The sequence below is a fragment of the Pavona decussata genome, unplaced genomic scaffold, assembly GCF_977016875.1.
Source record: "Pavona decussata unplaced genomic scaffold, jaPavDecu1.1 SCAFFOLD_186, whole genome shotgun sequence".
Taxonomy (NCBI): Eukaryota; Metazoa; Cnidaria; class Anthozoa; order Scleractinia; family Agariciidae; genus Pavona; species Pavona decussata.
Window position 1 is genome coordinate 3,014,206 of NW_028145595.1, and position 12,855 is coordinate 3,027,060.

Here is a 12,855-nt window from a genome sequence, read left to right on the forward strand (position 1 = left end):
CTTCTTTTAAGCTAGAAAATGATGGCTTTAAGCAACAAATCGTGGACAACTACTTTTTAGAAACAGGTAGGCTTTAATATCAATGATTTTGATAAAAGACTGGCTTGAAAATGTGATGCACAATTCAACCAAATGAATGCATGTGCTTCTGTGAATTTAGCTACAAATTCATCTGATCTCGGTTGTCGAGGTAGCCATTTCCTATTTATTTTTAAAATAAAACATTTACAAACGTTTTTATGGGGTAAGTTTGTAGTTGTAGCGCTAGTTGAAATGAACAATCAGATGATTGTAGTTGTACTGAGAATCAATTGCAAGCTTTATTTGTGTGACCTGACTTATTCGATCGAGTATAACATTATACTTTAATTTGCCTGTGATTTGATTGAAGTTGAAGGTCATTTGGTGGAGTATTATAATGCCCACATGTACAATAAAATAGCACCATCAGTTAAAAACGAATGTGAACACTGTAATCACACAGAAGAACTGACTAAAGTGCATGATTTTTTCTCTTTTTGCTGTAGATCTTCAACTCAATGTTGTTGTCAAGGCCAATACTCAAGACTGCAGCTTCAGAGTGTGTGAAGTCACCAAATCTTGCTCAATAAGCTAAGTCACTTGTAAGCAGGGGAGCCTATTTTTAACTGATTTAGTATGGTTATGAATTGTGACTTCTACTACTATATATACTACTCAGGAACAATGAAAAAATAAAAAAATTTGTAACTTTGAGCCTTGAATTCATTACTTGATGTTTAATAGTTTAATAGAAAATTAGAGGGTCAAATTGTTTTGGTCATGTAAATTACAAGCAAATTGGTACTTTTTTGTCTTTTAGCACTGTGCTTGCACAATTATTATGCCTATCAAATTTTTATAGTAGCACAACATTTGCTGATGTTGTGATTGCACTGTTTTGTTACATTATTCATTATCTAGAATATAGTTATTCCACATTTTGTGGGTCATCACGAGGGAAAAACTACAATTTTTCTGAGCCACTATAAATGTGTTAAAGTTGTGCAGACAAGGCAGTAACTTTTAAGTTTTGTTAAAGGCTGATAATTTAGAGAGGGATTTTGACTTGACATTAAACATCTGTTGAAATTTGTTGCACTGTGTAGCCTTGTCATTAGAACTTTTGTACATAATCAGAGCTTGCTATAAGTTATTGTTTTTCTGTTATTATGTTTTCTTGTACAAACGTTTTCACTGGCAATTGTCAAACCAAATTTTAGAATAAAAATTATTACAGTTTCTTGTACATTAACATTAGGATCGTGATCACCCAGCCTTCATGTTGTAGTCAAAATTTTGTCCATCATGGTTGAGGTAAAATATCCATCTGCTGAATATTATTCTTTCACAATACATATTAAAAGACCTACATTTATATACAAATAAATTCCTGAATCTTAACTAAAATAAGTTAGGGATTGTTCAATAAAATTATCCCTTTTATGACATGCTGATGTTCTTTTTCATCTACATACTACATGTACATTCTCAACAGCTTATTCTGAGACTCACCGGAAATTTCAGTCACAAATGTTTTTGTGATTTTGGAAAGTTCAAAGTAGTACAAGATCTTGAAAAGGTTCATTCAAGATCCTTGAAGATCTTTTGCAAGATTATTGAAGATCTTCAAAGATCTTGGCAAGAGCTGCAAAGGATCCTGTAGGATCCTTGAAGATCTTTGGCAAGGTCATTGAAGATCCTCAAAGATCTTGAAAAGGTCTGCAAAGGATCCTTGAAAATCCTTTTAAGATCTTTGGCGACATAATTGAAGATCCTCAAAGATCTTGGCAAGTTCTGCAAAGGATCTTTGCAGATCCTCAAAGATCCTGGCAAGATCTGCAAAGGATCCTTAAAGGTCTTGACAAGATCTTGGCAAGATCTGCAAGGATCCTTAAGGATCTTTGAGGATCCTCAAAGATCTTGGCCAAGATCTTCAAGGATCTTGGCAAGAAAGTTGAGGATCCTTAAGGATCTTGGCAAGGATTTTTGAGGATCCTTAAAGATCTTTGCAAGATTGTTTAAGGATCCTTAAAGATCTTCATAAGGATCCTCGAAGATCTTCATAAAGATCTTTGAGGATCTTTAAAGATCCTCCAAAGATTTTCACCAGGGTTCACTAATTCGTTCCGCTTACATCAAGACTTCACTATAACTATATTGCGTACCTCCAAGCAGAAAAAAAAAATTCGCTTGAAGCGACAATCTCTGAACAACTCTAATAAACTGAATAAGTCACTTCCCCTCAAAGAAACAAACCGAGCTATTCTGGTTGCCATCTCATTTTATGGACTTTGAAACTACAATTAAACTACTTTTAGATTTTTTTTCTAATCGTAATTCATAGCTCATTAGAAGGTTTTTAAGTATTTAAACTATGGTTAATGAGCCTTGTAGTCTTTGTCAATCCAGTGTCTGACTAGCTGTGCCTGTCCGACCACAATGAGCATTGTGCAATTGTCTATAGGCTAATTATCTGCCTTGCATGAAAGGTTTTTTAAAACAGTTCCCATTGATTTTGCAGACCTCCGTATATATGACTTTAGTTTTTTTTGTGCATATCCCCACTTAAACCCATGTATTTTGAACCCATCTCGATTCGTTTTCTCACTTCAAGCTAGACTTTTACTTCGCATTTCCCACCGTCCCTCCCTTAACTCGCAGCTTGTCATCTCCCATCTTTTACATGACATTGATTTACTTCTTTCATACCTTAACTTTGTGAGAACTGATAAGAAGAACTTTGGTCCCTTTGTTTATTTTATATTTCCTGCTTGTCATTGGAAGTTCTTATCATTTCTAGCTCACTAATTTTTCGAATAAATAATTTTGTGTCTATGTAGTTACAAAACTGGTCACAGGGAATTGCATCGTCGGATGCACTTTGCCCCACAGTAGGTAATTTGGCATCTATTAGAAAAAGGTCCGCATCTCTCCAAGATCAATGGTAAAATCAAATCTTCTGACCAATTGCCCACTGAGAAGGCAACCTTATGCATCCTACATACCATACTCTTTCCCTAAGGACACGGCAACTCTAATGGAAAGGCTATGCTTTCCATCCCACCCAAGTTTGGCTATAAAAATTAGTGCTTTCGATTATCTTTGGAGCTGTTTTGTGTGTTTGTACTATATCTTCATTTAGTAAAACAAGAACCTTATTTTGTTTTCCTGTTAGCATCAAAGGGAGAGAAAAAATTTAAGACAGGCTCACTCACCATTCAGTTAGGTTAGGTTAGGCTTTGTTTACTCTCCTGTTTTATACAGGTCAACAATTAGCATCTCATTAATTTGATATGAGTCTAAGAAATTCATTCCCAATACCAAAACTAAAAAATTAAAACAAGGGGAACAAAACATGTTTGACCGAGCGTTTCTAAAAACAGCCAGTTACATTTTCCTGATATTGTGGAGTCCTAAAAATGAGATTATCAGCAAACGGGTAAAACATGTTATTCAGTTACACAAGGGGCTGGAGATGACAGTTTAAGAAACAGAGTTATCAAATCACCAATATACCCTCCTTCATTTCGTAATTTTTCCCGTATACTCCTTTTTGCAATGTTTCAGTTTAAACTCGCGCAAATTAAATAATGTAATTTTCCTGTTTGGGCATAGCTGAGTCATCTACGTCAAGTTAAGAAAATATATGCGTAAATGATGTGTTCCTGGACGTTTTTTACTGAAGCTAGACATACAGACAGACGGATAGCTGTAATATATCGATTACAAACTTATGTCCACTCTGGGTATTTAAAAAACATTGATTTCAAACACAGGTAGTTTAAATTCGCTTGGAGGAGGGGGGGGGGGGGGGGGGATTTAAGTAAAGAATGAGCCATGCCTTAACATGCTTGCGTGTTTTGTTTTACTTGTCAGTGGTATAATAAAATATGCTTTTCTTGTCAGAGAGAGGTAGATTAACAGTAATGGATAGAGCTAACAAGATAAACTTTCTCTCTTTATTACAACTGGTGCCCTTAAGAGGCGATAAGCGTTTCCTATGTTAAATGCAATTCACGTAGTAGCACTCACATTTCATCTTTGGATTCAACCATCTCCTTTAACATTTGCTTTATCCTTTTAAATCTTTCTCCATATGTCTCCCTGGGCAAGAAGCTTTCAGTATAAAACTTCCCAAATCTGAAAATGGCGAGCAAATTTTTAATGAAGAATTAATAAAAATAGTCATGTTTTTAGTCAAGAACCGGGTTCTTCGAATGCGGGCAAAATGATAATAAAGGTTAAATAAATCCAAGCCGAGGTTAATTACACAGAAGAGTAAAAACACCCAAATCTGTGCTTTCCAGAGACCATTTTAAGCTTACAGAATATTTACTTCACATTTATTCCGTTCTTAACTTGAAAATATTGGTGGTACTTAGATCGGGTACCAGTTGCAAACACACTAGCAAGTGCTTTTGGTAAAGTCGATTACAAAGGGGTAGAGGATTTCTGACTGGCGCAGTAAAACTTAAAAGCACAACCTGGCGAAAATATTTCAAGCATCTTTAAGAATCCTAAAAGATCTGCTTGGGGATCTTGGTGAGGGTCTTAATAAAGATCTTCAAGGATCTTACAAAATTCCTCAAGGATCCTTTAATTTCTCGCCAGTATCCTCAAGGATCTTCAAGGATCCTTTAGGGATGTTTGAAGAACTTTGAGGATCCTTAACGGTCCCAAAAAGATCCTCATTTATTACTGTGAAGATCTTTCAGAATCCTGAAGGATCCTTGAAGGTCTTACGAATATAAATTATTTATTCTTGCCAACATCCTTAAGGATCCGGAAGAACCCTAAAAGAACCTAGAAAGATCCTCAAGGATCCTCAAGATTCTTTTCCAGTTTCTTCAAAGATCCTCAAAATTATTACCGAGATTTGAGGACCTTACGTGTAAAGCTCTATTTCTAGCAACTTCAAAGATCTCCTTAGATTGATAAGATCTTCAAGGATCTTCAAACTTGTTTCCGCTGGTATGAGAAACGCAAGGCCAAACAGTCTTTTCCGCGTTGCCCGAAACACGAAGCAGAAAAATCTGTTTAAAAGATTTTGAGTTAGAATCAAATAAGAAATGTTTATCTTTTCCGTCAGCGTAATCCCGACTTGATTACGACCTCATCGCGTTTCCTAGAAAGGTTTTCTTTCGAGTCAGCTTGCGTCTGAGATTTCGAAAGATGCTCGGAAAGACCGCCATAGATAGAGTTGTTCAATTTGGAAACTACAGTCATAATACGCAATTATTTTTTGTTTTGTGACGCCATCTTGCTTTGGGAGACACTGACACAACTTGATTGATTGCCGACCTATGAAATTTTGTGCCAGCTTTGGACTCGTCGTAAAATATGTTTCGTAACAAAGATATAAATGTAGCGGGATAGTGCTTTAACAGCTGTAAAGGGAATTTTAAAACTGCATATTCTTCTAAAAGAAGTGTGCTTATTGCAAACAACATGGCAGGATTCCAAAAGGCCGTTTACGAACGTCGTAACCTGTTTAATCGGGTCAGTTTCCTCGGGGTGAATATGATTGAAATATCTAAAAGCTATTTGAAATGTTCAATTTCCTGCTACAGAGGCTCTAAATACGTAAAACAGCCATTGATTCACCGATATTTTACTTGCGCCTGCCGTCAACCAAGATGGCGTGAGAAACACGCGTCTTTTGCAAGGCTTTGAAATACATCACATTCCTTACCGGCTTTCGCCTGAATACTGCGATTCAAGCAAATTCGGCTCCACTGGAAAGTTCCCAGATAAATCAGAAGGATCCATTTTCTACGAGTCTAGAACTATGCTTTCGCTCGTTTGTTCACATCAATAGCTATTTCGATTGACAGCAGTTCCTGGAAAGCCGGAAGTGTCTTTCAAATGTCACGCAATGCAACAAATGTTCGAACTGACATGTTGTTCTTCACGAATCTAAGTCGGTCGTAATTACTTTCCGCTTTCAATGAAAGTACAACTTTGAGGGAAAATATTTGGAGATAAGGAGGTAATATCTGTGTAAATATAAATTTTCCGCTGCAGTGGCGCGGAAAATTAGCTACAGCTATATTTATTCTAAGTCACACTTCAGTAAAATATCACTTTTCCGAGAAGCGCTAATGACAATGACTTGCTGCAAGAAACATTTATTTTTAGAACGTATTGTAGCAAAACTAGGGAGAAGAATTAGAAACGGAAATTGGGAATTCGAAAATGAAAATGGAAGACAACAAAAGCAAGAACTACGAAAAATCCAAATCCTCAATCTGTTACAAATCCCAACAATCACTCATTAGTGAATAACATGCTATGAGCTATGTTAGGATGCTGCGTAAGCAAAATAAACGATCCGATACAGACACAAATATCAAAGACCAATTATCTAGCCAGCCAAAGTAGCACTTCTTACGTCGGTGAGAAACAGTGAAAACCGTTTTAATGGTTGCTGCCGGAGGTACTCCCCCCCCCCCCCCCCGCTCTCCATGCCCCTCATTCTACAGCATCAGGTTCATGGGCTCCTGACGTATCTGTGGATCGATGTCCCTCAGAAAATGTTGTTCCTTTTTCCCACTGCTGTGCGATCTCGATAGGTTCCAGTTTGTATAACATGGATAAATGTCCTTCAATTTTAGCGAGAGAAACGAACATTTATTTATTTTTGTCCAGGTTTACGCTGATAAATCCCTGACGTAAGGGCTTATTGGACGTTAACATGCGATCAGGGCCCAGTTGCTCGAAGCATGGTTAGCGCTAACCCGGGTTAAATACCATGACAGCCTATAGGTTTTAATACCTCGTAACCAATGGTTACCGCTAACCATGCTTCGAGCAACTCAGCCCAGGCGCGAACGACTTTAATAAACTCATTGTTCTTTAAAGATCTTGCCAAAAAAAACAAAAAAATGAATACTTCTGAGTTGGAAAAGGAGTCACCGGTGGTAAGCGGTACAGGCAAGCTGACTGCAAGACACGTCTATCTCACTCTGTGATGTTTTAGCCGGAAAAACCTTCGCGGTTTATTCTATTTAACCTAGAAAACTTACGGTAATGTTCGAAGTTCACTAAACGTTATTTATGGACGCTTAGAGGTGAATTTAAATGTCTAAATGAGGGCCTGAAGGTCCATCAAGCTCATTCCCCCAAGTTCCATATTACAACCCAAGCCGAAACGAAACCGTGGTGTAACGGATAATGACCTCCCCACTCTCCCTTAAAATCATATAAGACAAAATAAATATTATAAAAAGCAATATGCAGGATCATTTTATTAATCTGTTCACTAAAATATCAACTCTCACATGCAATTTAAAGCAAGATATCGAAGGCATTCAAGTTCAATCAAAGAGATTCATATCATCATATTAACTCATTAATACAAATATATAAGGAACTAAATTTTTGGTCGGAAAAACCAAGATGAGGAGCGACAAACATGTTGGTAAAAGTGATGTTAGCCTTCCAAAACTGCTTAAATTTAAAATCGCTTTATGTGTGCCGTTCCTTCACAAAATTAGTAAATGCGAGGGATCCTCCGTTACTGGGTTAACGTCACAATAGCCGCTAAACCCGTTCTACCCAAAACTCCGCCGTGAAGCAAAAATTTAGTGAGTGACACAGGCAAACAAGGACCTTCCGATAACTAATTGTTGTACCAGCGAGCTACAGGAGACTGTTGGGAGCTAACGCGATTAAATACTTTGTTGTAATTTTCTTTTCGTGTGCAATTTCTTATAGCTATACGTAATTTTGATTTATGTTCACATTTGCTTCTGCTCTTGTTTTGACAATGCAATTATAAAATGTTTTCAAGTGGATAGCTTATCAGTGAGAAATTCGGTCCATTCCCTTAACTTTAATTAACCACTTACGTACAGGCAAAGCCTAAGTTTTACGTGCTCGTTGTCTATGACTTACAGAAAAAGTCAAGTGTGGTTTCTTCCTCATTACCACTCGCAATATCCAAGGCTGTGGCAGTTATTTCTGTTCCACCAAAGCACATAGTTACTTCAATCTCTCTGTCACGGCCTCTGCTGGTGTCAGGAGATTGGATTGTGATGCTGCCAATTTTGGTCAAACCAGGCTCTGTCACATACTGGGTATCAGGGTTTTTTGCTGTATAGAAACCAAACGTAAACGCCGTATCTTTAGCACGAACGGGGTTAAAGATTTTTTGGATTTCCTCTCCAACCTTCACGGTCTCATCTGCCCTTACAAAACAGGCAAATATGTCCCTGCACCTTTCAATGCCATCTGCAACGAATTTCTTTTCCTCCGGGTGAACGCCCTCGATAAATATTCGCGTTGTGTTGGCGCCATAGGTTACACCAATAACCCGTGCAGAAATTTTTCCCGGCATTTTTCCAAACATCACGGCACCCTGGACAACTGCAATGGTTGAGTTACGTGGGATAATGACACGGCATCTTTCGGTTAACTCATTTTTTATTTCTCGCTGGAGAAGAGGAGAATCAGAAAATCCCCCCACCAGAAGCATCGCTTTGACCTTGGAAAGCTCTGGTTTCTTCATCAGGGTAAGTAAGTGGTCTTTCATGGCCTCTAGAACTGGTGTAAAGAGACCTACCATTACTTGTGGACTTAAACAAAGGTACTCGTTTCGAGCCATTTTGATGTTGTCAGCACCATAATGCTCGAGGGCTTGGGGTCGAATTTCAGCAAAGGAAGTTGTAAAACTGCACGGCAGCATGATTCTTGTCTCTTTATTATCTAAGGCGCGATTATTGCGTTTCTTCTCCTCAAAATCGTTCTTCAACTTGAGCCAGTCAATAGGGAACAGTTTGCGGTAATCGTACATCTCTTGGTCACCAAAAAGCTCATTCAAAAGACTTTCAAACTGGTAATTCACTTTAAGACCACCATACGGCCCGCCAGTTACCTTGTAGATCTCTCTAATGTTGCCATCAACCTGTTTTTCATGGACCGTCACGTCAAGAGTTCCACCTAGAAACAAAAAAGTCATACACTTTTTGTTAAATAGTGGCTGGCCAATCTTTTAAACCATCGCTCCTATGAGGGTCAGATAGATAGATAGATAGATAGATAGATAGATAGATAGATAGATAGATAGATAGATAGATAGATAGATAGATAGATAGATAGATAGATAGATAGATAGATAGATAGTATAGCTAGATAGTATGCGCTTGTTATATTTCAACGTGCATTTCGCCGTTTTAAGCTAATACCAAAGTGTTCTATATGGTATGGATCATATACTCATTAAAAAAAATTGAGTTATAACCTCCAATGTCGACAACCATGTATTGAGCATTTGGTTCAGATAGAAGTCCGCTAACGGGAACCTTGAGCCTCTCGGATTGTATCGCATCCATCTTTTTCTCCGTGCAGAAAATTGCTGCAGCTTCGGGTTCCAATGCAATTATTAACTGGTCTGGACGATCACGTGACACGATACCAGCCTGTGTGCACAAAATGAGAGAGGAATTTGGTCTCAGTGTTCAAAACGAATGTTGACCGCTGTTGTGGAAAATCAATTTTCATTTTTAACTACCGGATAGGAGATGAGAATTTGCTGAAAAAAGATCAACATATTGAAAAGCGCAGGAGTTAAATGTACTGCCATTGCGTCTTTTATAAGTAATTAATGTAGTTCTAGTGAATATTTTTCTTTCGAATAATTATCTGTTTAATATAGCGCAGACCACCGATAGTCCCTATTTGTTCTTGGGGTCGACAGTAAAACAAGCGAAACACAATAAAGCACGCGAAAATTCCCGGATTGTGTGAGGAGACGGTACGTTGATTAATAAAGAGTTCGTCAAATAAATTTTCCGGTACTGCATCTAATCAAAACATTTCACGAACAAACTGGTGAGCTGTCTTGTCATCATTCTCAACATCGGTTCCTTCTCCCTATGTCGGAAGGATTGCAATTGTGTCTAGTATATTAACTCTCATGAGGCGTGTATTGTATTTTATTTTTCAGTTTCTGATGGGCTATGGCTTTTTTTTTTTTTTTCGGATGCATATTGTAGCGCATGTGTCTGGGATTTGGAAAACAGAATACCATGGAAACAAATTAATACCTCATAGGCTGCCTCTCTCATGAACTGCTTGGCTCTTGGGCTCCATATAGCAGGCACCGTCAATACCCATTGGATATCTTCCACTGTAAAATCTTCTACTTCTGTCTGTTGTCTAATAAGATTGACCGCTTCGTCCCCCAAGAACTTGATGGAATATGCAAACACGGTCTTGGCCTCCACACGTCTCCCTCTGGAGTCATAGATCATGGTTTTCAAGTCTATATCCTATAATAAAGAAAAGACGGTTGAATTGCCAAAGAAACATGGGAACATTTTATACTTTTGTCACGAAAAGGACGCAGTATATTCCAATTTTTGAAAAAAAAAAAAAAAAAAGGGTCTTTCTAAATTTGGCTGCCACAATAACGACAGATCAATGGAGCATTAACCCACCACACGAAATTGTTTACAAGTAAACTTCTAAAACTGCCACAAGGTTTGGTGGTACTTACGTTCAGGGTACACATGCACGCACAGAAATCGCCCTCCGCCCCCAAATTTTGACTAAACAAGTGGAAAATACGTAATCAGTTCTCGTTCGTCTTTATGACTAATCTATTTTCAGCTTCATGCTTCATGATCAACACCTGTCATTTATAGTTTTTGTTCCGTCTGTTTGTGAGATACTAATAATAAACTCAAGGAAACAGTGGCCACGCCAAATAAGTAACAGAGCATTACTTGTAAAATAAAATTCTAACGAGCATGATTTATATTTGCTAATGCAGAGTTCTTCAGTCGCCATTGTGTTGGGATCAATCAGGACGACTTACCTCATTGTTATGCAATTCCATCTTGAAATGTTGGAAGAAGAAGTATTGTTTTTCTTCATACATACTCCTAAGAATGGCAAACTTTTCAGCTGCTTTATAACCAAATGAGTGAAACGACTTGTCTGGTTTGAGCAGCAGGCATGTCGGTGTCTTGCTTGTTCGATGACCAAGTTCACTAACCCAGTCTCTGTTCATAAAAATAGACTCTTCACCTTCTTTCTTGTTAAATGAAAAAGCAAAGCCACTGTAAGTTGTCCCGAAGTCAACGGCCACCGTTGCTAAGTAAGGTTTGTCCGAATGTAGATTTGAACTTGTTTTATCTGCTAGAAAATTACAAAGGCCAACATGACTGCTTTATAATATTTAATTTTACAATGTGGAAATTAAGATAGTAAGTCCTCTAAACAGAGATGACCACTTAATGGATGGTTGTTATAGCTTGACACTAGAAATCTGTGACTTCAGACTAATTTCACCAACATCTCTACTATACCAAGTTGCTATTATTATGTTAAAAGGTTTTCAAAAGTTAATTAGAACCAAAGTTAACTCTCGGTGTGAATGGTGGCATTAGGTGCTTTGTTGTAAGCATCTCTTCACAAGTTATATGTTGAATGACAGGTATAAGGTTAAAGATATCATGAGAGAGCCGGTTTCCAACGTGGGTTACCTTTGGAATCTTTTTGTTGCTTTGCACCCGAGGGAATAATATTATCGCTATTTTCATCGTCAACAAGATCATTTTATGGAGGGAGAAAAATCTGAGTACGCAGCAAAAACCCCTTAGAGGAACAAGAAACAATATGTCCTAACGCACTTTTTGCGCACATTAATTCTTAATCTTTCTTTCAGAATTTTGGCTCAAAATAAATATTTCATGATGTATGGAGCTCTGGTATTTGGATGAGATTAGGAAATTTTGGAAGTGCTAACTACAACGCAACCTTTAAGATAGGTTATGTCAAGTTTTTGTAAGTAAAAAAAGATCATGTTCGACCCTCACACGGAGATGTTTAGATTAATCGCATTCCTTATTCAGTGATTGCGGAAAAGCTAAAGAGATTGTAATTCATGTAATGGTTATATAAAGAAAGATATGTGGTCACGCAATGTTCTTTAAACTTAAGTAAAACAACGCCGCCTTACTTTGGCACGCGTTAACAACACGCAAAATATAGCGGTAGTAGCTAAGAACCTCCAAGGTGGTTATGTCATTAACCCTGAGTTCCGGTTAGGTTTCACAGAAATTTAAATTAAGTTTTAGGATGTCCTTTCTTTGTATATTTTGATTACAACAAGCTGTTTCTTAGAATATCGACATATCTGCTACTATCTAGACCTTTAAGCTGTAAATTAGTTAAAACCATGATAGCTTTTAAGCCCTGTTCGCTTCAATCAAATTTAATCCAAACATATTCTGTACTCGAATTCAATCGATCTGGTCGATTCGTTCTACTTCGAATATACAAAACTTCCTAAAAAAAACAACGAGCGTTAAACGTCAGGGAATTGATGGCGACTGCTTTAAGTGACCAGCTGCTGATCTTTCTCTATATAGTTCCTGCCTAAACATTTAACGCAATGATGTAAGGTTTTTAACATTAAAGTTGTACTTTAGCTTACCCGGAGATGAACAAGCCATGCTTTGAAAACTATCCTTGTCTTATGGAGGGACACGAAGAAAGCAGATTTCATGAAACTGTACTGATCGAGGGTTTTTTCCCCGAAAATGATCAACCAATCAGATCCCTTACCCTAGTGACCTCAGTACTCTTATGAATGAATAATCAAAGCTGTTGTCAATAGTTTCCGGTTTCGTGACTTCCGCTTTAAATTTCTGTGTTGTATTTGTTAATTTAATGACTGATCGTATTCTTGTTACTAGAGAGGGGTAGGGGGTGGGGGAGAGGGACGTAGCAACGTTTGATATGGGGAGAAACAAAGGACATTTATCCTGAAAGGCACTGCTGGTATTATATGTTATCAACTGTGGTGGACTTTAATAAGTGGAGGTT

General features: G+C 37.6%; 2 protein-coding genes across 7 annotated transcripts in view; both read right to left on the bottom strand.

Annotated features, from left to right (window-relative positions):
• Positions 1–5,857, bottom strand: part of LOC146462731 (uncharacterized) — a 67,396-nt gene extending 61,539 nt beyond the window's left edge. For 3 of the 4 annotated variants that reach the window (XM_085085513.1, XM_085085514.1, XM_085085512.1), the window contains exons 1-2: positions 5,714–5,857; positions 4,054–4,161 (exon numbers count right to left, since the gene is read on the bottom strand). In XM_085085513.1, coding sequence (XP_084941639.1) covers positions 4,054–4,161; positions 5,714–5,790 — 185 coding nt within the window. In that variant the 5' untranslated portion in view covers positions 5,791–5,857. The remainder of the gene's footprint in view (positions 1–4,053; positions 4,162–5,713) is intronic. The other variant, XM_085085515.1, reaches the window with a different exon arrangement.
• A 1,381-nt stretch (positions 5,858–7,238) lies between these two features.
• LOC146462735 (heat shock 70 kDa protein 12A-like) lies at positions 7,239–12,596 on the bottom strand. Of its 3 annotated transcripts, none has more exons than XM_085085360.1 (5): positions 12,464–12,596; positions 10,841–11,163; positions 10,068–10,292; positions 9,263–9,440; positions 7,239–8,961 (listed from the first exon to the last, which is right to left on the bottom strand). In XM_085085360.1, exons 1-5 carry the CDS (start codon positions 12,480–12,482, stop codon positions 7,907–7,909), a joined length of 1,800 nt encoding a protein of 599 aa, XP_084941486.1. In that variant the 5' UTR covers positions 12,483–12,596; the 3' UTR covers positions 7,239–7,906. The 3 variants fall into 3 exon arrangements, with proteins under 3 accessions (XP_084941486.1, XP_084941487.1, XP_084941488.1); XM_085085361.1 differs by having other exon boundaries at positions 10,841–11,160; positions 12,464–12,518; XM_085085362.1 differs by lacking the exon at positions 10,841–11,163 and having other exon boundaries at positions 12,464–12,572.
• Positions 12,597–12,855: the final 259 nt, after the last annotated feature.